This window comes from Phacochoerus africanus, chromosome 8 (genome assembly GCF_016906955.1).
Source record: "Phacochoerus africanus isolate WHEZ1 chromosome 8, ROS_Pafr_v1, whole genome shotgun sequence".
NCBI classification, from domain to species: Eukaryota; Metazoa; Chordata; class Mammalia; order Artiodactyla; family Suidae; genus Phacochoerus; species Phacochoerus africanus.
In genome coordinates, this window is record NC_062551.1 from 31,760,324 (window position 1) to 31,785,850 (window position 25,527).

Sequence of the window (25,527 nt, forward strand, 5' to 3'; positions counted from 1 at the left end):
GGTTTTGTTTTGATTTTCCTTTTTCTGTTTTATATATAAAATATTTTCCTATTTTAAATTGCTTTTACTAACATTAATACACAAAATGGTATGGTCACAGACTAGCAAAATTTAGTAAATTCTGGATTAACCTAATTCATTCAAAAAGATAGTGAGGTATCTAACAACTTAAAACTCCAAAGTGGGAGTAAACATATCACATGCAAATCAAAAGTAAAAGATTAGACAGACTGCACACTTAAAAAATATCCAAAGGAATGAGATTTAATTCTTAAACAACTTACCCAATTTTCGTCTTCTCTTTTAACTTAGAACAAGGTTTTGGTTTTTTGCCCTCTTTGTCTTTTGGCTTGGATTTCATCCTTCTACCTTTCTTTTCCTCTTTTCCTTCAACTGAAGCACTAGGAAAGTTTTCAGGGCTCATTACTCGTGGAATATTGCGTTCCCCACGCTCCTTTGCTTTTGCTATGGCTTCTGATATTATACGATTAGCCTTTTCTTGCTTGCTTTCTGATTCCACCTTTTTTCTCTGCTTCTTCTCGGACATGATCCTCACCTGGGAATTCTGCAACTTAGTATATGTCCCAGAACCATCACTCTTCTTGGAAGATGGAGGCTAGAGAAATCAAAACAATTTTTACATAATATACCAAGGTACATTTAAACACAATTAACAGAAATAACGAAAAAATCAGAATTAAGCTTAAAGAAGTAAAATATGAGTGTTACAGAATTAAAATTAAACATTTTGCTGATCTAGAAATTAGTGTAGGTATAAAATAAAAAGCTCAACTACTGCTTTTAAAAATGAAGGTTAAAAGAAAGATAATATGGATTCACTGATATTTTCATAGGATTCTTAATTAGCTGATTCAAATTTTGTCCTATAAATAGAGCTAATTCAAATGTAATCATGTAAATATTCTGGGCTTTTGGAATAAATAAAAGTCCTTTCTTTCCTCTTCACTCCGGAACTCTGAAAATTATTAATAATTTTTAAATAGTAATTGTAACTCAGAATGACTACTCCCTACAGTTTGTTATGATTTTTAGAAAAACAAAGCCTCTCTGCTTTGTAAGAAACTGGAACTAGAACCTGAAATCATTCAAATCATTTTAATGTGCAATCTATGCGGCAACACAGCTAGTTAGTAAACACATTCCCATACTTAAAATTAGAGAAAGTTTTAGTTTTTCTTTGAAAGAGTTAAATGAGAATTTTTTCCTCTTTCTGTATTACAATATTTTGCTCAAGCAATTCTGAAAAAAAAAAAAAACCCACCAAGTTTATAGTTTTCACATTAAAATTATTAATATTTTAGCAATATCACAGAAAGCATACCAACAGCATTTTAAAAAGAATATCCTCTTAAAACACGCATTCATCAACATATTCTTAGATCACAGTTTTGTTATGCTCTTACCCGTAAACATGCCTCTGACTACAGCAAGGGAAAAAAACACCAGGAATTTCCAAACACATTTTCATGCTGATTCCAGTGTGCTTCACTGGATATCTTTTCTATACCTGCCTCATCAAAGGTTTCATAGCAGTGCTGCAGCACTGGGAAAGGAAGGAGGGTTTAGAATCGCTCACTAAAATGCCACCTTAAGGCCTACAGGCTATAACAAATAACCAAGACGCGAGAAAACAGCAACAAGCTCAAGATGGCGATGCAGTACGACTCCCGCAGCAGCAGCCAGTAATAAGGAAGGTTATTCAATCCCATTAGCCTTTTAGCCCAAAGAACCCCTCCTCCTCCCACTCATTCAGGCTTTCACTTACCCTTCCTCTTGGCCTCTTCACTGAAGACATTTTTGGCGTCAGACAAAGGCTTGCCCTCTGCTTTTTCACCACCCCAGGCAGTGCTCAAGAAAAAAGCATTGAAAGAAGATTCCTAAATGGCCTATTTAGCAAGCTGCAACCAAGAGATGCACAACCCTCCACAAATACACATTGTGATTTATCAACACATTTCTGCCTTGGCAAGTTTATATCCACTGTTCATCCTATTTAGATATGAAAAAGGCCATAAACCCCTCCTAAAAAGCTGAGTTTCCTCAATAGCTGTAAGCAGATAGCCAGATTCCAACAAAGCACAGAAAGAAATGAATGCACAAAGCATCAAAATGCATCAGCATGAATATTAGAGATGTCGTTAAAAATACTGACTCCTTCTGCGGAAGTAGGCCAGCAGATGGTGCTACCAGTTATTATTCCATTAGACTCTGCAATTTAACCCCCAATGGACTGTTCTTCCCTCCATGTAACAAATTAACTCTCACTCTACCATTTCCTGTAGTAAAGTTTAAAAAATATACGTAAAAACCTGATTTAAACAAAAACCATCTGAAAATGAAAACTGCAGTGAAACAGCTTTATGTAGCTATTAAAAAAACAAAATCAAATGCAATTTTTACCAGAGAAAAACACTTTCCTCCATGCCACTCTAAAATACTTAAAGTAGAAATACAGCTCAAGACCAACAAAGGGTTAAAGAGGAGGTCATGCAAATGAACACATAACAAGTGACTTCTCTTTAAGAAATTAGATAAGGTCTCATTATTGCAACAAAAAGCTAACAATGTTATTTTTTTAAAAAAAGAAATGAAGGTATTTTCGTTTAAATTCTAAAAAGCAGCTTAGGACTTTGACATGAACACATGAGAGCTATCTATAAAGAATAACAAACTATACTTAATTTTTTTTCTTTATTTAAATCTGGATAAATACACTTGTTTTCCTAAGAAAATTCATTAAAAAAAATTCCTGATGTTTACTCTTCACATTCTAATTCAACTGAATTAAGTTTTCCAGATAAAGTTTTAGTTTTAGTCCCTTGTTAAAAATAAATAAGTAGCAAGTCCTCTTGAATTTGGTCATTAATATCTCTTTTCATATACAAAATACTGAGACTGTTTAAGCATGAGATGACCTTAAATACCTAAAACAAAATTTTCACTGCTTCAAAATTCAAGTTTATCGCTTTCATTAATACCATTTTTTTCAATTGGTCTTGGCAAGTCATCTGATATCTCCGTTAAAGAAACTTTTTCAGTTCTGTTTTCTTTTAGGCATCAGAGATCTCAAAATGGAGCAACATTATATGAACAGTCTTAGAAAGACCAATCTACATAGCAGGAGAGGAAATTAAAGGTGTAGGACCACTAACGCAAGCAAAGTTTCTTACTGACCTGAGAGCTCATCTATGTAAAAATCACAATAACCAATAATAAGGGCTAGCACTTACCAAGTGCTTATTAGGTGACAGCACTATTCTGAGCATTTTAAATGTAGTAACTAATTTAGTCCTGAATAATAATAGGGTAACAGTGATAATGGAGAGGAGTAGCAAATAGGAGAAATATTCTTACAAAAGTATTACAAATGAATAGAATAGACCTAAGAGAGCAAACAATTTTAAAAAAATCATAATTATAAAAATAAGAGCTAACACTTACTTAGTCCTCACTATGTTCTAGACACTATTCCTAAAATACACATACATGAACAACATGGATTTAAACTCTTTGAGTCCACTTATATGCAGACTTTTTTTCAATAATAAATACTACAGTGCTACATAATCCTCAATTGGTTTCATCCAAGGATGTAGAACCACAGATACAAAGGAATCAGGAACTGCAAATATAGAGGAATCATATATACAGAGGACTGACTATAAATTATACTCGGATCTTTCAATGAGTCTCTAACCCTGTATTGTTCAGGGGTCAAGGGTATATTAACTCAATTAATCTTCAAAACAATCTTGTGAGATCTGTGCTATTGTTACCTTCATTTTACAGCCAAGGACACTGAGGCGTGGAGAAATAACTTGCCCAAGATCACATGGATACAGAATGATGAGCACAATTAAGAGGCAGAGAACCTAATTATGGAAACCATATTTTTAACTACTATATTATACCATATTTGGCTCAAATGCCATAACTTACAGAGATTAATCTGAACACAAAAGAAAGTAAATGAAAGTAAAATTGCAGAGATAATAATGAAGAATAAAACTCAGTTTTTTTCCAGTGCCCTTTCCAAGATGTAAAAATCAACTAGATACAGCTGGGGTATGGCTGAAGCTCAGGAAGTTTTCTAGACCAAATACTAGTGCAGGAGAAGGTAAAAGAAACAGGAAATTGAATTGAGAAAGGGTGTTTATATGTGCATGGTTAAGTTTAATTCTTTTCACACTGTTTGAAATGACAGCTTTGGCCATTTGGGGCTGGATCCTCACAGAAGGTGGGGCTGGATATAAGTTGTGGATTCTTTGGCTGTTTTCCTTCAATCCCATTATCTCACTGACACTATCCACAGAACCTAGGATGATTTAAAAAATATCTCATGCTGGAAGATAATATGAGAAAAAGAATGTGTATATATATGTACGACTGGGTCGCAGCAGAAACTGACACAACATTGCATATCAACTCTAATTTTTTTTTTTTGTCTTTTTGCCTTTTCTAGGGCTGTTCCCAAGATACATGGAGGTTCCCAGGCTAGGGGTCCAATCAGAGCTGTAGCCGCCGGCCTAGACCACAGCCACAGCAACACAGGATCCAAGCCCTGTCTGCAACCTATACCACAGCTCACACCAATGCCAGATCCTTAGCCCAGTGAGCAAGGCCAGGGATTGAACCCGCAACCTCATGGGTCCTAGTCGGATTCATTAACCACTAAGCCACGACGGGAACTTCTAATAAAATTTTTTTGAATAAAAAATTTTTTTAAATCTCACTGCTGCTATAAAGCTTTTCAATAGATTCCGTTATTTGACTCAAAATCCCAATTACTTAACAATAAATCTTAACAGTAGGCAACAATAGAGAATCTGTGATTAAATATTACTTCGCCTATTAGAACACAACATTTTAAAACTGTATTCCCACAGAACATTGACACTGAGGTGTTAGGTAACTAAACATTTTTTCTTTTGGCTGTACCCATGGCAGGCAGAAGTTCCTGTGCCAGGGATCAGACTTAAGCTACAGCAGTAAAAATGCCAAATCCTTAACCACAAGGCCACCAGGGAACTCCATAACTAAACATTTTTAATACAGGTATATTTCCCACTTCACACGTAGACACAAACCGTATATTAGGGGAATTAATACTAACTTTTCTCAATGTTACAATTATTCTCTTTTCACCTACATAAGCGGCCAAAAAATTCTGTCAAATCTACTTGTTTTATTTTCCTCCTCTCAGTCCCAACCATTCCTGCTGTTGGGTAACTGTTAATTACCCATTCTTTATAGTTACATTACAGTTATGCAGGAAAAATATCCTTCCTTTTCTGTAGGAAATATATCAAGTCTCTAGGGGTGATGAAACACTAGGCTTGCAATCTACTCTCCAAAAATTTCTTTTTATTTCATGGTGATTTCTCTGTAAGTCTGTCAGTTTCAAAACACAAGTTGTTTAAACTTTTAAAACATAGGCAGGAGTTCCCATTGTGGCTCAGGGGTTAAGAACCTGTCAGAGTGTCCCTGAGGATGTGGCTTCAATTCCTGGCCTCGCTCAGTAGGTTAAGGATCTGGTGTCGCCACAAGCTGTGGCATAGGTCTCAGCTGCAGCTCAGATCCCACGCTGCTGTAGCTGTGACATGGGCCTGCAGTTGCAGCTCCAATTCAATCCCTAGCCCAAGAACGTCCATATTCAGCAGGTGTGGCCCTAAAAATAATAATAATAATAAAATAAGGGCAAAGGTCTTGCTCTCCAAGAAGCAGTATGCTAAATGAGACAAAATATACATAAAAGAAAAATAAGTCTAGGAGTTTTCGTTGTGGCATAGTGGTTAACGAATCCGACTAGGAACCATGAGGTTGCGGGTTCGGTCCCTGCCCTTGCTCGGTGGGTTAAGGATCCAGCGTTGCCGTGAGCTGTGGTGTAGGTCGCAGACGCAGCTCGGATCCCACGTTTCTGTGGCTCTGGCGTAGGCTGGTGGCTACAGCTCCGATTCAACCCCTAGCCTGGGAACCTCCATATGCTGTAGGAGCGGCCCAAGAAATGGCAAAAAGACAAAAAAAAAAAAAAAAAGAAAGAAAAAGAAGTCTAGCAAAACATAAAGATGATTTCATATGTGATATACTAATTATTTTGAAAGCAAGTGGAGGAATAAGTGGAAGACCTGGACATCATATTTCAATATTGGAGAAACTCAGGGATTTATGGTCTGAGTGGTTTTCAAACCATAGATCATGACCTAATAGCAAGTTATGATATAAATTTAATGGGTCCAGACTAGCACTAAAAAAATGAAATTTAGAACAGAATGAAAAAGTGGTAACTAACCTTTATGAATGATACTTCTTAAAAGTTAGAAAGTGTTAATACCACCAGTTACTCCTCTTTTCCTTCATGAGAGAAAGCAGCTAAGAGATTTGGGCAAGAAGTTACAGGTATTAAAATCTGTGTGGGGACTCAGTTCTTTCTCATCTTGGTGAAATAATTTTCCCACATATGTATCCATTCACAATGGGGAATTCAGCCATCTCCAATATTTTAGTTGCATACAAATAATTAATTTTTTTTAATCACCAGTGTGTAGAAATGAGCAGAAATTACAAATTTTCAAAAAAGAAGGGGTAAATGATCACATGGCTACCATATGCCTACTACAGAGCACAGATTCCTCTATTGGGGGAAAAATATATATATGCAAAGTTCTACTTCACACATTTTTAAAGCAATTGAAGGAATAAAAGGGCTCGAATAATAAAATGTATATAAAACAAAGAATAATGAACTTCCAACAACATAGTTAAACTTTTTTATAGCTAAAAATCTTTCGACCTGTCTCGGGAGACTCTCAGGCTTCAGAGCTGGGGAGCTAGGTGAATGCAGCTTCCAATGTAAGAGAATATAAAACTGAATAGGGAGAGCAAGCCTCAAGCAAGAATGAGTTTTGCTGCCCAGAGAGACACTACATCGTAACAGAAGAGAACCAAGAGTGAAAACGCAGAACACCAAGTTTTAAAAGCTAGCAGATGAAAAGTTATCAAAGAAGGAAAACAAAAAGAAACTACAAGAATAGTAAGATGAGTATCACGAAAGACTGGAGTCATGGAAGCCAAAAGGAAACAGTTAAAAGCCAAGCTGTCCAAAGGAAAGTAGATATCTGAGAGTAATTTGATGCTATAAAGCTAACTTAGAAGGCATTTTAGTTCTGTTAAATTGTTTATAGTACTTCAGTGCGCTAGTTTTTAATATCTTTATTTTAGGAAGAGTCATATAATTATTTACTTAAATATATTAAACCAATCTCTAAAAACAATAAATTTGTACCTAATTTTAGCATGTATCGAACATTAGTGTGGTGACTTCATTTGCATTTATTGCATGTAACATTTTTTCCACAAAATACCAATAAAGACTTGCTTTTAAAGATTAAAGAAGGGGGTGTTCCCATCTCGTGGTGCAGTGGTTAACGAACCCAACAAGGAACCATGAAGTTGAGGGTTCGATCCCTGGCCTCACTCAGTGGGTTAAGGATCCAGCGTTACCAAGAACTGCCAGTCGCAGATGCGGCTCGGATCCCGCATTTCTGTGGCTCTGGCTGGAGGCCAGTGGCTACAGCTCTGATTCGAAGCCTAGCCTGGGAACCTCCATATGCCACGGGTGTGGCCCTAGAAAAGACCAAAAAAAAAAAGATTAAAGAAGGGGGACGATTGATCCAAGAGCAGTTATTACCTATCAAAGTCTTCTAAGTTTCATCCTCAGGTTTGTTTTCAGAGTTTTGGATGGATGTGAAGCAATCTTTTTACACTTTCCTCACATCTGTGAATTCCCATGTTCACAAATTAAAAGGCTGATTTTCATCTTGTGACCTGTATTAGTACCTCGGTTTCCACTTTTACTAATAACCATGACATTCCTTTTTTAGTGCCATAAAACTTGAATTTTACACTGATTAGACGATACTACTAAAAGTATTCCCTTTATTTAATGACCCACATAGCAGTTGAAACAAATAGGAGATATTCATCAAAGTAGTTTTTTAAAAAATAAGAATTTATTATATGACTTATAGGAAATAGACTTAGAGGATACCATGGGGATGTAATCAGCAAAATCTACAATGTGCGAAGCTCTAAAGGCAAATGACTCTGTTTCCTCAGCAAAGAAATTATGAGAAGCAAAATGAAGAGGAACCACAGATCAAAACAGACTTTAGACTAAAGGGAGTGCCAAAATTTAAAAGAAATAGAAAAAAGAAAAGAAAAACACTTAAAATTCATATCAACTGATGGAGTTCCCACTGTAGTGCACTGGGATCTGTGGTATCTCCGGAGCACTAAGACATAGACATAGGTTCAATCCCCATGACCCAGCACAGTGGGTTAAGGATCCAAGAGTTGCCACAGTTGCAACATATGTCGCAACTGCAGTTCGAAACTGATCCCTGGCCAGAACTCTGTATGCTACAGGGCAGCTAAAAAAAAACAACAGAAAAAAAGAAATTCATATCAACTGAATGCAGTGTGTGGACCTTGTTTAAAGACATGAACATGTCTATTGTAAAACTACATTTATTATACTACTGGGGGATTTTAACTTTGATTATTTGATTATGAAAGAATTAGTTATTTTTTAGGTGTGAAACTGATTTTGCGGTTGTTGTAAAAATCTTTCTCATTTAGATATGTGAACTGAAGTTTGGCACTTGCCATCAGGCTCTACACGGAGTAAAACATGAGCCACTGCAGCTGCAAACCGGCAGCACCCCATGAGTGGAGCTCAGGGTGGAAACCAAGAGTGAGACACTCTCTGCCCTGGGAAAACTGGAAGAACAGGCCTTCAGATAGTCAGATACTTTTAGAAGACGATCTTATGAGCCCAATTCTTGCATCTCGTCATGTCTAGAAAAATACTAAAATCCTTCATGGTGATGTCTGCTCCTTGTGATTAGCAGTAACCTTCAGATCAGCAACAAACTTTTGTAAAATGTGTGTATGCTGCATGCACCTCCCCCTCACCTTTATCATATCCTGATATTCCCCCTTGCCCTCGTTGGGTGGTATTTCAGAGCTGTCTGTAGTTAAGAATAAAAGAATACCACAGTCATCTCTGAATGCAGTCACCTCCAAGAGTGAGAGCCAGTGAATCCAGCAGGCTGTGAAAATTCAGGATACCAGCCCTGAGAGCAGAGGAACATATCAAAGGAATGATTTCCGTGAGCCCAGACCTCTTTTGTTCCTGCTTCCTGTCCTTTGTTGCAGACTCCTATATATCCTCGCTCTTCCCTCACCACATCTGAGCAGTTTCTTGGGGCTACCTGAGATGCTGTCTCCCGGGTTTAAGCTTAAGTCCTAATTTCACCCCAAATAAAACTTAACGCTTTCAGGTTGTGTATTTTTTAAGTCGACACATATATAAATTGAAATGCTTACAGATGAACTGATAGGATTGAGACGTGTCTCAAAATAATCCCTGGAGTGGGTAAGTGTGATAGGTTGTACGTATGGAACACTGCCTATAAACTGATGTTTGCCATATCTGGATGATGGATACTCTATTTCTGTGTCCACCTGAAATGCTATATAATAAAGAAATTTAGGGAGTTCCCGCTGTGGCTTAGCAGGTTACGAACCTGACTAGTATCCATGAGGAGGATGCAGGTTCGATCCCTGGCTTCGCTCAGTGGGTTAAGGATCTGGTGTTGCTGTGAGCTACGGTGCAGGCTGCAGACACAGCTAGGATCTCTGTTGCTATGGCTATGGCGTAGGCCTGTGGCTGCAGCTCCAATTCGAACCCTAGTCTGGAAACTTCCATATGCCTAAAAAAGCAAAAAGAAAAAAAAAAGGTAAATTTAAACAGTTATACTCTGGGAATAACAAGTTGTTTGGTATGACAAGAAAACTAGATGCATGCGAATGAATTATAAGCAATAAGGAATGAAAGGTAATGGGTTTACCAAAAGTGTTATAAAATGTGCTAAAATATCTGGACTTTATGCTGAAATGAATTAGGGAATACAGTACATAATTACATACAGAGAAGTAACAGGATCTGATTTTTAGATGCAGAGCTAAGTGGGTTCAATAAAAACACTTGAATGTGTGATAAAAAATTTTTACTTAAAAAAAGGCCACTCATGATATGAAACCAAGTAATATACGTAACCTGTTTTATATTTGTTTGTGTTGCTTTTTCAATGCCGTACTGTTCAAAAGTTCATCTTCTGCTACCAGACAAATCAAAAGTGTATTTTAAAAACATTAAACCACAAAATCTCACAAAGTTCCTTATTTACTAACAACATTAAATATATTGAATTCTTCAGTCCATAATTACCAATGACACCAACAGCTATTCTCAACATTATGTTGGGATTAGGGGAAAGGGCTTTGGACTCAGCCAGCCCTGTGTTCCAGTTCCATCATTTACTTGGGCTTCAGCTTTCTTATTTGTAAAATGTAGGTAATAATAGTGTCTATCCTCTCAGGCTGCTTTGAGACCTAACAGTGCTTGGTATGGTGTCTGGCACACAAACACTCAGAAATGTTAGGTATTATTATTACTGCTGCAATGTTATTCCACTGTGCCCACCCCAGTGCATCATCATATCAGGGGTACAATGATATCAGTATGTTTCTTATAACTGGTGACATTAACTTTGAGTCCATGGGTAAAGTCTGCCATGACTCTCTACCATAAATTTCTCCCTTTATAATTAATAAGTGTCTTACCAAACTATGCAAATATCTTGTTTCTGATATATATTTGCATAGTGATTTTAACATGCATTGATGGTTCCTGCCTATAACAACTGTCCTTTTTTTTTTTTGGCTGTGCCCTTGGCATGTGGAAATTACCAGGCTAGGGATTCAACCTACACCATACCAGTGACCACAGCACCAGATCCTTAACCTGCTGTGTCACAAGGGAACTACATGCCTGTAACAATTGTTATTGTGGTTATTTGCCTAATGGAAATTTTTTATTTCTGTCATACCTTCCTCGTTTTCAATTAGAATTCTACTACAAAAAAAGGCTGAGTCTTCTCATTTACTTATTCATTCATTAATTCATTCAACTATTTATATCCATGTATAGACTCATGGATATTTTATTCTATGGGTTATGATCTGATACTATGATTATTTATTTGTTTTTCAAATTGTCCCAGCTTTGACCAATTATAGCCGCTTCAAGTTGGTTCCTGAGTCCTATTTACTACTATCATTTTTTTTTTTTTTGGTCTTTTTGCCATTTCTTGGGCTGCTCCCGCGGCATATGGAGGTTCCCAGGCTAGGGGTCCAATTGGAGCTGTAGCCACCGGCCTACGCCAAAGCCACAGCAACGCGGGATCCGAGCTGCGTCTGCAACCTACACCACAGCTCACAGCAACGCCGGATCCTTACCCCACTGAGCAAGGGCAGGGACCGAACCCGCAACCTCATGGTTCCTAGTCGGATTCGTTAACCACTGAGCCACGACGGGAACTCCGACTACTATCATATTTTGAACTCTTCCTTACTTTTGGCACTAAGACATTCCAGGTTCATGATAAGAACAGTTTAATGGAGTGGTTGAAGTAGAAGCCATACTACAGTAGGTTAAGAAGTAAATGGGAGAAAGGAAGTCGATAATAAATGAAGAGAAAATGACAGGTTATGGTGGAATTTCAAACTGTTTATTGGCTATAGAAAAGCAGCCAGTAGACTGTTTGAACATATGAGACAGAAAGAAAGAAAATCTGGAGAGTGAGTTTTGTTTTGTCCTTTTTAGGGTTGCACCCGGGGCATATGAAGATTCCCAGGCTAGGGGTCCAGTCGGAGCTAATGCTGCCAGCCTAGCCACAGCAATATCAGAACCAAGCCGCATCTGCAACCTACACCACAGCTCATAGTAATGCTGGATCCTTAACCCACTGAGCGAGGCCAGGGATCGAACCCGCAACCTCATGGTTCCTAGTCAGATTCTTCTCCACTGCGCCACAACGGAAACTCCTAGAAAGTAAGTTTTATCACCAGTAGAAAATTTAAAGCACTTTCCATACAACCATTCAAAATTATCACACCAATAAAAAATAAAATATATATAAATATCACTTTGGTAAAATGATATGAACTTTATATAGCATCTTTACTAAAATGCTTTTTAGGGAAATTAAAAAAAAACTTTCTTCAATATGTTAATTCACAAACCATTTTCCCTTCCCAAAGGTTTTCATGATTTTTGGTGTATTTTTTAATTTGACTTCACAATATTCCTATGTGGTTAATAAAATCAAATATTAATTACTCCTAACTGCAGATGAAATTTATGGCAGGAATCAAGAGCCTTTCTAAAGCAGTATGTCAAGTCAGTTTTGTCCATTTTTCCCCAGATTAAGAGAGAGGTTGGAGTGTGGCAGTGGCAGTTTGACAAAACCCGTAGGTCAAACACATTTACGGCCTTTAGAGGACCTGATAAAATGGAAGGGCATGAGTGAAAGCAAATTAACCAATGGTTGCATAACTGGCTGGACAACACTAACCACCATATTCTAAATTCTTTTGCCAATGTTTTCAAAGGTATTAATAAAATAAATACAAAAGGAAAAAAAACTCTTTTCAAGGGGAGATTGAGAATTGGTTCTGTTGAAAGACCATTGTTTTTTATATATAATATACTATGAAAAATAAATTTTAATTTTCATAATTCTGAGATAATTTCTAAAAAACTATTTTAACACTCAGGTAATTATTAACCGAAATAAAAAGATGTTAAGAAGAGGCTATTATAAATACATTTGCAATAAGAAAAAATTTTTAGGAGTTCCCGTCGTGGCGCAGCAGAAACAAATCTGTCTAGGAACCATGAGGTTGTGGGTTCAATCCCTGGCCTTGCTCAGTGGGTTGAGGATCTGGCGTTGCCATGAGCTGTGGTATAGATCACAGACATGGCTCAGATCTGGCATTGCTGTGGCTGTGGTGTAGGCCGGCAGCTACAGTTCCGACTGGACGCCTAGCCTGGGAACCTCCATATGCCTCGGGTGTGGCCCTAGAAAGACAAAAAGACAAAAAAAAAATTTACATAAGGCATTTGAACCCGATTTACTGTGTTGGGCAAAAGAAAATCAAATGCTGAAAAGAAGCTATATATAAAAAGTGAAAAGCATTTTAGAAATCACACGGTATACTTTTATCATATTAAAATGTCATCTTGCAGAATGTAAAGGAAGTAATGAGGGAAACTGTACCTCTGGATGTAATTCTGACCACAAGAAAAAAAACCATTTGTGGGAGTTCCCGTCGTGCCGCAGTGGTTAACGAATCTGACTAGGAACCATGAGGTTGCGGGTTCGGTCCCTGCCCTTGCTCAGTGGGGTAAGGATCCGGCGTTGCCGAGAGCTGTGGTGTAGGTCGCAGATGCAGCTTGGATCCCGCGTTGCTGTGGCTTTGGCGTAGGCCGGTGGCTACAGCTCTGATTCGACCCATAGCCTGGGAACCTCCATATGCCTCGGGAGCGGCCCAAAGAAATAGCAAAAAAAGACAAAAAAAAGAAAGAAAGAAAGAAAAAAAACTATTTGTGGAAGTAGAAATGATGAGAATCATATGAAAAAACTAAATATGGACTTTTGGTGTGCATAACATGTTTGGGCATAATAGCTGTATGTCATAAATGTAGGCTTTTTGAAGTTAAAGAATAAAAAAGTATCACTATATGACCTGAAACTTTCAAAAGGATAGACAGATCAATAAAGGCAGGAAATGTAGTTCAACAAGTCAGGACTCAAAAATAAAATTCCAACAATTCAGTAAGAAATGATTCTAAGAACAACAAATACAGTGTATCTAAAATTACTGGTTGCAGCCTTGCAGATTTCAAAAAGTAGAACACAAAAGACAGAATTAAGAAGAATATGAAAGGCAATGATCTGTAAGAATAGTGCTGGGAAGTCCACAATGACTTAAGGTTTGATAAATGATAAAGGGAAATTAAAAACGCTCCACTCGATGTTTTGAACAAGAGGGTTAGGATCTTGAGGGCACAGTGTGTGAGGGTAGGATGGCAAGGAAAAGGAAAAGTAGGAAGGAGGAGGGGATAGAGGAGAGAGAACATAATTCTTCAAGTATTATTATACTTATTTCCAGACTAAATTCCAAGAATAATTTTTAGATAGGAAAAGGTGTAACTCCAACCTGGGGGAAGTTAGCTACATTTGTTTTAAGAATAGGAATAGGCAAACCTATGCATGTCAGTTGAGCTCTTCCAAAATGTGTCCAACAGAATCTACCTCTTCAACTTGCATTAAACCCCTCCAAATGAATATTTTAACTTGTGAACTGGTGCCATCTGGTCAATCTTCTGGGTTCCTACTGGCCTTTCACTTCAGCTTAAAATCTGTTCAGCAACCCTCCAATAGTTCTTAAATTAGCCTCCCCTTCAATTATGCTAAACGCTGATTAAAAAAACTTATGAGGCAGGAGTTATCGGCGTGGTACAGCAGAAATGAATCCAACCAGGAACCATGAGGTTGTGGGTTCAATCCCTGGCTTTGCTCAGTGAGTTAAGGATCTGGTGTTGCCCTGAGCTGTGGTGTAGGTCGCAGACATGGCTCGGATCTGAAGTTGCTGTGGCTGTGGTGTAGGCTGGCAGCTGTAGCTCTGATTCGAACCCTAGCCTAGGAACCTCCATATGTCACAGGTATGGCCCTAAACAGCAAAAAAAAAAAAAAAAAAAAAAAAAAACTTATGAGGCTGAATCTATAAATGGGCATTGCGCGTGTGCGCGCACACACACATGCACACACACACACACACACTCCTTAGGTAAAAAACACCAAAAAAAAAAAAAGTACATGTCTTAATAGCAGCTCAAGTGAAAAATGCCAGGCAATTTTAGCTCACTATAAACTAAATGAGTGTATGTTGTAATGAGCTTGCCAAAAAAGCAAATGCAATCTTACATCGCACAAACAGAAATGTGGTATAATGAACAAGGGAGGTGATAATTATACTCTAGTTTCACGAAGAGAAATGTATTCTGTTTTGGGTTTAAGAGGAACACAAACGAGATCACTCATTTAAGACATATTATTTGAGTACATACTACTTGCCAGACATTGTTTTAACCAGGATAAAACAGTAAACAAGGAAAAGTTCCTGCTCTAATGGAGTTAACATTTTAGAGGAGAGAAGCAAATAGGAAAAAAAATTAGGTAAGGGTAATGGCTATGCAAAGAATAAAAACAGGATAATGTGATTAAAAGTGATAGGGTGACTTTAAGAACGGACTCAATGCAAGTTAAGAAGCCATATATACTGCAATCTAAATGAAAGAACTAGCAATGTAAAGATGTGAGAGGGCAGTCTTGGGACGGCGTTAACTTTGCAGTATGACTCTTAGTAATACTCTTTAATGAAAAAAAATGTGATGAGAGAACAAAGAGAGCTAGATCTGATAACTATCTTTAAATGTTAGCCAACTGGGATAATTTCCAAGTTTTTGTAAGATGTATAAAACTAAGACTGGCAATGATTCCATTCTACTAAGGTCTATCTATAGGATATCTGAACTGAGAAAACTATTTCCTTAAATATTCCAATGTAAAATCTTTTTTTAAAAAAACCTATATATAGGAAAACATCCATATGACAAGAAACTGGGTGAGGAATACACTAGCTCTAGCTACACTATTTTTTATAATTGCATACATATCTGCTATTATCTCAAAATAAAAAGATAAACTGGAAAAAAAAAAAAAAAGGAGTTACCATCATGGCTCAGTGGAAATGAATCAGACTAGTATCCATGAGGTCACAGGTTAGATCCCTGGCCTTGCTCAATGGGTTAAGGATCCAGTGTTGCTATGAGCTGTGGTGTAGGTTCCAGAAGTGGCTTGGATCCTACATTGCTGTGGCTGTGGCATAGGTCAGCAGCTGTAGCTCCAATTCGACCCCTAGCCTGGGAACCTCCATATGCCATGGGTGTGGCTCTAAAAAGACAGAAAGACCAAAAAAAAAAAAAAAAAGAGAGAGAGAGAGAGAGAGAGAGAGAGAGAGAAAGAGATCTTAGGTCTTTCCTAAGCTGAGAGACACTGGCCCTGAAGAAGCAAGCTGGCCCTGAAGAAGCAAGCTGCTATGAGTCCTATAGCTGCAAGGAAGTGAATTCTGTTAACAATCCCATGAGACCAGACAAAACCGCAGCCCCAATGGACTCATCGGTTACAGTCTTGTGAGACCCAGAAAAGAAACCCAACTAAGCTGTGCCCAGACACTTGATCCAAGGAAACTATGAGGTAATAAATGGATGCTGTTTAAGCTACTAAATATGTGATTAATTTGTCACTACATTCACATACCCTACAACTGAACAATTTTACTTCTGGGTACATCAACATAAATACATATAAAGTTCAATAACAGGCAAAACTAATCTCTAGGGTTACATGTAGAAATGGTGATTTCCCTTAGAGTAAGGGCAATCAGGGACTAATAGGAGGCCCGAGGAAACTTCTAGGACTGTGATAACATTCTATTTCCTGATCTGGATATTGGCTAAGTAAATGATGTTTATTCTCTGAAAATTTATCAAAAGGTTCATTTATAATTTGTGTGCTTTTCTGTACGTATATGTCAACAAAACTTACATTAAAAGATTATAACTCTCAGGAGTTCCCGTCGTGGCGCAGTGGTTAACGAATCCGACTAGGAACCATGAGGTTGCGGGTTCGGTCCCTGCCCTTGCTCAGTGGGTTAACGATCCGGCATTGCCGTGAGCTGTGGTGTAGGTTGCAGACGCGGCTCGGATCCCGCGTTGCTGTGGCTCTGGCGTAGGCCGGTGGCTACACCTCCGATTCGACCCCTAGCCTGGGAACCTCCATATGCTGCGGGAGCGGCCCAAGAAATAGCAACAACAACAACAAAGACAAAGACAAAAGACAAAAAAAAAAAAATATTACAACTCTCAGAGTTCCCGTCGTGTCGCAGTGGTTAACGAATCCGACTAGGAACCATGAGGTTGCGGGTTCGGTCCCTGCCCTTGCTCAGTGGGGTAAGGATCCGGGGTTCCCGTGAGCTGTGGTGTAGGTGGCAGACCTGGCTCGGATCCCGCGTTGCTGTGGCTCTGGCGTAGGCCGGTGGCTACAGCTCCGATTCGACCCCTAGCCTGGGAACCTCCATATGCTGCGGGAGCGGCCCAAAGAAATAGCAAAAAGACAAAAAAAAAAAAAAAGATTATAACTCTCACACTGAAAACTATTTGACTTATTATCATTAACCTGAGTAAACAACAATTCATTACATCCAGGTATTTAAGAAAAGACTATCTGTTCTAATGCAACGATGACATGACACTAAAGACAAATTATTTTATTACTTTGGCATGGTATTTTACGTTTTTCATCCAGACAGAAAACAATAAAAGGGAAATATTATGTATTTCCTTCAATACCAGAAGAAATCTACAAAATTCTGAAAGACGTCTGAGTTACTGCAATCAATGTTATCAAGGTTGGTGGAAGGTAGGAGCTGGAAGATAGATAGTTTTTTAAAACCCACAATCAAGGAGTTCCTGTCGTGGCGCAGTGGTTAACGAATCCGACTAGGAACCATGAGGTTGCGGGTTCGGTCCCTGGCCTTGCTCAGTGGGTTAACGATCCAGCATTGCCGTGAGCTGTGGTGTAGGTTGCAGACACAGCTCGGATCCCGAGTTGCTGTGGCTCTGGTGTAGGCCAGTGGCTACAGCTCCGATTCGACCTCTAGCCTGGGAACCTCCATATGCCTCGGGAGCGGCCCAAGAAATAGCAAAAAGACTAAATAAATAAAAAATAAAACCCACAATCCATATGTGAAGGACAGAAAACTGAAACAGAATGGTTTTAAGTCTTTAATCATTTCAGGTTGTTATGCTTCTGAATAACACCATCATCTTCTCTCTTTCCAGTCAATGAGCAATACTGAACTACTTGCAGTTTTTTTTTTAATTATACCAATAACTTTGAAATTACTGTTCTAGTTGTTTAGTGTTCTTTCTCCAAAAAGGTAGCCTAGCAAATATCTATTCAAAACTCAGTATAGATATCACTTCCTTTTTACAATATGTAATTTTACTGCTATATTTGCCATAGCATAGTTATTTATAAGTCAAGGTCATATTCGATTTGTATCTCTAAAACCTAGCCAGTGTTTAATACAGTTGAATCATCTATACAACAAGGACAATCATAACAGGACTAGATTAGTCCTATTAGATTAATAGGACTGCTGTGAATTTAAATGAGACAATTCAAATAAAGGACCACAAAATAGTATTTGGAATATAATAAGCACTCAGTAAACATTAGTATTAATTATTAGGATAAAGATTAACATTCCTTATATAAAGAAGTCTCAAAACTCCATAATATGAAAACAAATGCTCCAATTTTTAAAATGGGCAAAATTTTTGTCTGACACTTTGCCAAAGATGATAAATGGATGGCCAATAAACATAAGAAAAGATGTGCACATTATGAGACATAAAGGAAATGTAAATTCAAACCATATGATATAACACTACACAACTATTTGGTTAAAAAAAACCAACTAACAATACTAATCAGTAAAGATGAAGAGAGGATATGGAGCAAGGGAAACTCACACACTACAAGTAAAAATGCAAAATGGTATTGTCATTTCAGAAAACAAGTGGTAGTTTTTTATAAAGTTAAACATACATTTAATGTATAATCCTTGGCTATCTCACTCTGATTTATCTACCCAAGAGAAGTGAAAACATATGGTAGCACCAAAATCTGTACACAAATGTTTACAAAAGCTTTCTTCATAAATACCAAAAATGACCCAAGTGTCTTTAACTGATAAATACACAATCTTTGGTTCACTCCTATGTTAGAACACTACTTAGTAACATGAAGGCACATACTATTGCTACATATAAAAAAATGTATTATGCAGAGTTCCTAATCCCCGGCCTTGCTGCAGTGGATTAAAAGGATCTGGCATTGCCAGAGCTGTGGCTCAGATTCCATCCCTGGCCTGGGAATTTCCATTTGCCACAAGTATGGCCACAAAAAAAACACCAAAACAAAAAAAACAAAAAACGCATTATGCTAAGTGGAAGAAGCCAGACTAACAAGGCAACGTGATGTATGATTCCACTTGCATAACATTCTCAAAAATGTAAAACGCTAAGGAAAGCAATTAATCACTGGTTACCAAGATCTGGGGTTGAGAGAAAGACTGACCACAAAGAAGCATCACAGAATGTTTTGGGGTGACAGCAAAATTCCTTATATTGACTCTGGTATGGTTGCACAATATGCATGTTTGGAAAAACCCATAGAACTGTTCACTAAAAACGGTGAATTTTAGTAGGTAAATTCTATCTCAATATACCTGTTTAAAAAAAAAAAGATTAATGTTCTTTAGGCCTCAATTCCCATATTAAGAAGCTAATACCACTAGTCTCAAAATATAGGTTAACGTCTTGATATTCCTTTTCCTTAACCCCAGTAGTTGTCCTTGAAGACTTATCCTATGACTGCTATCTAAATCTTTAAATAGTGCCTATTTCTAGATTTCTAGATGCTCTTTTCTCATACATCTGCTTTCAGGAGTCTGGATTATGTGACTAGAACTCCTTAATGCCACAAACTTGTCTAATTAGACTTCTTTCTATAAATGACTGGATCTTACAACTCCTACCTCACCTTTCTTCCCCTTCAAATATAACACTATATAAACACACACACGCACACACGCACACCCTCTTGACCAGGTCTTAGCCACATTAGACATTGATCTCTTCCAGGTCTGGCTGTGCAAAAGACTTCAACACACTCTTCACATAAGAAGAGGTGCATTTTCCCCATGAAAAGATGCACAATCAGGAAAATACAAATTAAAACTATCATGAGATGCAATATGCACACAAGCAAGTGGCTAAAATTAAAAAGACTGACAATACCAAAGAATGAAGAGGAAGGAACACCTGGACTTCTCATGCAATGCTGATGGGAATGTAAAATGGTGCAACCCCACTTCTGAAAACAGTTGGGCAATTTTTTATGAAGTGAGACATATATTCAACGTATGACCCAGCAACCTCATTACCTTTGTATTTATCCAAAAGAAATGAAAACATATGCACACAAAAAAATGAATTCAAATGCTCACAGAATCTGTATATATAATACCCAAAAATGAGAAACAACCCAAATGTCTACCAATAGGGAAATGGACAAACTGGTATATTCATCAAGTGGAATGCTAGTTAGCCATAAAAAGGAGCAACATCACTGAATCACATACGTCTTCTACTGAGTGAAAAAGCCAGACTCAAAAGCCATACTCAGACTATCTACTGTATGATTTTATTTATATGACATTCTCAAAAAAGCAAAAAAATATACATAAGGGCAAAAATCAGTGAGTGCCAGCAGCTGGTGACTGGAGTAAGGGTTCCTGCAAAAAAATTAATTTTGGATATGGAATCATGTGGTATGTTGATTAGTGGTGGTACTTCACATATTTTTGTCAGAACTGTGCACTAAAAACAGTGCTTTTTTAAAAACTAAATTATATTTAAAAAAACATAACCACTGATACATGGAATAACATGGATAAATCCCCAAAACATTATGCAGAGTGGAAAAAGCCTGACCCAAAAAAGTACATACTGTATGATTCCATCGATATGTAATCCAAAACAAGCAAAACTAATCTATAGTGACAGAAAGTATACCAGTGAGTGCCTGGGGCCAGGGATGAGAAGCTAACTGCCTGCATGGGAGAAAAAGGAAACTTTTAGGTGTTATGGAACTGTTCTATACCTTGACCGTGGTAATGATGATATAATCAAAAATCAAATTACTTTCAAAATGGGTACATTTTATCACATGAAAAATATGCATGAACAAGATCAATTTTAAAATGTACTTACAAAGTGAAAATAAATGTAAAAGGATTAATTTTACCCTGACTTTATCTATTTAATAATTCCTCTTATTAGTTTTAATGACTTTACTACAAACTACAATAAGATTGTATTATCTTAATTTCCATAATTTATGCTAGTTTATTGGCTGGTAGTACATAACCAATTTAGAAAATATTTGCTAAGAACATATTATATGCAGGTAATATGTTCAATAACAGACTCTTTGGAGAACACATAAGAAATATGAGATTAAATGCTGTCTAGAAAAAAAGTTGATATGCTTATTGCAGAGATTACAAAGCTATATACCTATGTCACATTTCACATATGACAAAAAGAAGCAAACAATAATTAGTCAGATGTTTGAGGGAACAGTTAAATCACTATGGACCATAAAGGAAAAGTAGACTTGATCTGTGTTGCCTAAGAATGAGTTAATTTTTATAATGAAAAGACGATGAGAAGATATTCAAAGGAGTAAGGTAAACATGAGTAAAAGTATGACAACTGAGGTAAGATTTACACAGACCAGTATTTCACAAGCTATATTCTAAGAAACTGTGAAATATTAAAACACTCAAATTCATAGAAGATTCTGAGAGATTGCCTTGGGTGTTTGTTTTTGTCTTTTTGGGGCTGCACCTGCAGCATATGGAAGTTCCCAGGCAAAGGGTTGAATCAGCTGCAGCTGCTGGCCTACAGCACGGCAACAGCAACCCCATCTACAACCTACACTGCATCTCATGGCATCACTGGATCCTTAACCCACTAAGGGAGGCCAGGGATCAAAGCCGCATCCTCACAGACACTATGTCAGGTTCTTAACCTGCTGAGCCACAACAGGAACTCCTGAGATACTGTCTTGTATTTAACCCTTCTTGGAGTACTATAATAAAGTATTACTTATTAAAAGCTCACACCGAGAAGTCCACAGAGAACTAACAGTAAATGACTGAATAGAATGAATAGGGCAAAATTAAGAAAAGTCCGTGAGTAAACAACATAATTCTTTTGTATCTTTTAAAAGCCATTATTGCTAAAGCACAAAATGTTCTTAAAAGCTGAGAAAGAAATTAGGTTTGTCCCTACTAATTTTCACTTAAAACCCCCTTCGGACTGAATATATTATAAGCTCTGTGGCTCAGCGGGTTATGGACCAGGTGCTGTCATTGCTGCAGCTCTGGTTACTGCTGTGGCCTGAGTTTGATCCTTGGTCCAGATCAAGGCTTTGCAAGGAAGCCTTAAGAAAGAGTTTGAGGAACAATGTGTACCAGAAGTGTGTTGGTTCTATTCTAACTGTGTTTGTGTGTGTGTGCACGCATGCGCATGTGGAGAGGAGGGAATATAAACCATGGTCCAATATGGAACTTTAGGAATAGGCAAGAGTATTTTAAATAAAAGGATAAGGGAATGAAAAAATTTAATATTAACATACACCCCAATAATACAAATAAAAAAATAAAAATACTCAGAAGATCTAAACAGACATTTCTCCAAAGACATACAGACGGCCTATAGGCACATGAAAAGATGCTGAACACTGCTAACAATTAGAGAAATATAAATCAAAACTACAACTAGGTATCACCTGACACCAGTCAGAATAGCCATCATCAAAAAGTCTACAAATAACAAATGCTAAATAGAGTGTGGGAAAAAAAGAAACCCTCCTACATTGTTGGTGGAAATGTAAATTGATACAGCTACTATGGAGAACAGTCTGGAGGTTCCTTAAAAAACTAAAACTGGAGTTATCATATGATCCAGCGATTCCACTACTGGGCATCTGGAGAAAACTCTAGCTTGAAAAGATATATGTACTCCAAGGTTCACAACAGCAAGATGAATGAAGAAGATGCAGTACATATACACAATGGAATATTAGCTATAAAAAGTAATGCCATCTGCAGCAACATGGTTAGACCTAGAGATTATCATACCAAATGAAATCACACAGAGAAAGACAAATATCATAGAGTATTGCTCATATATGGACTCTAAAAAAATGATAAAAGTGAACTTATTTCCAAAACAGAAATAGACTCACACACATAAAAAACAAATTTATGGTTATCAAAGGGGAAAGTGGGGTGAAGGATAAATTAGGAGTTTGGGATTAAGACATACACATTACCACGTGTAAAATAGATAAACAACAAGGACCTACTGTATAGCACAGGGAACTATACTCAATACCTTGTAATAACCTATAATGAAAAAGAATCTGACAAAAGAATATATGTGTGTATGTGTGTACAAAAACATGTAACTGAATCACTCTGATACTTTACTGTACACCTGAACTTAATACAACATTGTAAATCAACCATATGTCAATAAAAAAATTGTAAAGAAAACTGAAAATGAATAAAAATACTAACTGAATATACACCACAGCACAATATATTATCAGCATTAATTTAATCTTTTTTCTTTTTTAGCCACCCCCAAGGCATATGGATGTTCCTGGGCCAGGGATCAAATCTGAGCCAGAGCTGCGACCTACATCAAAGTTGCAGCAACACCAGATCCTTAACCCACTGCACTGGGCTGGGGATAGAACAGAGATAAACTGGATCACTAACCCACTGTGTCACAGTGGGAACTCCAATTTTTAATCTACTTAATTGATCCTAAGTATTTAAAGAAAAATGAGTTTATCTTCATTGATACCTCTTCTATCACCTGTAAGACACAGACTATGAATTACAGTGACTACAAATGCACTATATTCTGACAGAAGCTATACAAATGTTTTGCCAATTGTTCACTTTAATGCAATTACCCAAGATAACCTACTGAAACCAAAATACAAGCCAAAAAAGCAAACACTGGTGTAAATAAGGAATTAAACTAGAGACCAATATCTCTTATCAATACAAACAAAAATATCCTCAACAAAATGATAGGTAAAAATATAAACATAATTTATCCTACCAATCAAGGTTAATATCTGAAAGTCAATTAATGTAACATATCACTAGAATAATGAATTAAAACCACATGATCATATTACACGACACAGAAAAAGCATCTGGCAAAAGCCAGCATCTCTTCATAATAAAATCACTCAAAGAACTGGAAATCAAACAGAATGTCCAAATTTGATAATGGACATCTACCAAAAAATCCACAGCCAATATCATACTTAATGGTAAAAGGCACTTCTAATCAACATTATACTAGAAATTCTAGGCAGGGCAATTGGGAAAGAAAAATAAATTGAAGATTTAAATATTTTGGACAGCAAGAGGCAAAACTGTATTTATTTGCAGAATGCATATATATGACAAGATAAAATTTTTTTAATCCTAAGAAAATATCTGTAAATGGTATCTGATGAAGGATTTACATCTATAATAGATAAAGAATTCCTACAACTCAATAATAAAATGACTAAATAACCCAATTTAAAAATTGGCAAAATGTCTGGAGTTCCCGTTGTGGCGCAGTGGTTAACAAATCCGACTAGGAATCATGAGGTTGTGGGTTCGATCCCTGGCCTTGCTCAGTGGGTTAGGGATCTGGCGTTGCCGTGAGCTGTGGTGTAGGTCACAGATTCGGCTTGGATCTGGTGTTGCTGTGGCTCTGGCGTAGGCCAGCAGCTACAGTTCCGATTGGACCCCTAGCCTGGGAACCTCCATATGCTGCAGGTGTGGCCCTAGAAAAGACAAAAAGACAAAAAAATAAAAAATAAAAAATTGGCAAAAGGTCTGAATAAGCTTGTTCCCTAAGAAGATAAATAAATGGCCAATAAACCCATGATGATATTCAACATCTTTACTATCAGGAAATACTAACCACAACCACAATAAGGTATCGCTTCACATCCACTAAGATGACTATAGTTAAAGATAGATAATAACAAGTGTTGGCAAAGATAGAGAAATGTGAACTCTTATAATAGGTTCCACAATTCTGTGAATTTACTAAAAATTATTGACTTGATTACCTTAAAGAGGGTTGGCTGTTCAATATGTAATTACATCTCAATAGAGTTATTATTTTTTAAAAATAATAAAATCTGTAGAAGTAAAATTATTCTTATTGCTTTCTTGAGGATTATAAAGTTTTACTGGGTATACATTGTTACTCTTATAAAAGACTGTTATGGTCACTTTAATAATCATTTTTCTTTTCTATAATTTATCACTTAAATGCCAAGCAATTTCCCAGTAATTAAAAGATAATGATTCATACACAGAGCCTTTCCACCTAAATTTTATCTCAAATTAAAAGCTGTAACTTAATATATGGTGAGATTTGGTAGACTGCATAAAACATAGAGATTAATTTCTATATAAACAGAGAGTTCCTGTTGTGGATCAGCAGGCTACGAACCCGACTAATATCCGTGAGGATGAGGGTTCAATCCCTGGCCTCACTCAGTAGGTTAAGGATCCAGCATTGCAGGGAACTGTTGGTCATAGATGTGTCTTGGATCCCATACTGCTGTGGTTGTGGCATAGGCTGGCAGCTGCAGCTCCAATTCAACCCCTAGCCTCAGAACTTCCATATGCTGTGGGTGCAGCCTTAAAAAAAAAGACAAAAAAATTTTTTTCTATGTAAATATATCACTATGTTTGTTTTCCCAGTTGGCCAAAATAGTAATCAGAAGCGTACAATGCTGATTTAGT

General features: G+C 37.1%; 1 protein-coding gene across 10 annotated transcripts in view; it reads right to left on the bottom strand.

Annotated features, from left to right (window-relative positions):
* CHD9 (chromodomain helicase DNA binding protein 9) overlaps positions 1–25,527 on the bottom strand; it is a 244,279-nt gene that overhangs the window by 102,470 nt on the left and 116,282 nt on the right. For 6 of the 10 annotated variants that reach the window (XM_047793120.1, XM_047793118.1, XM_047793117.1 and 3 more), the window contains exon 3: positions 285–616. In XM_047793120.1, coding sequence (XP_047649076.1) covers positions 285–616 — 332 coding nt within the window. Of the gene's footprint in view, positions 1–284; positions 617–1,424; positions 1,694–1,786; positions 2,172–25,527 lie in introns of those variants that run through there. The other 4 variants (XM_047793124.1, XM_047793122.1, XM_047793125.1 and 1 more) reach the window with 3 other exon arrangements.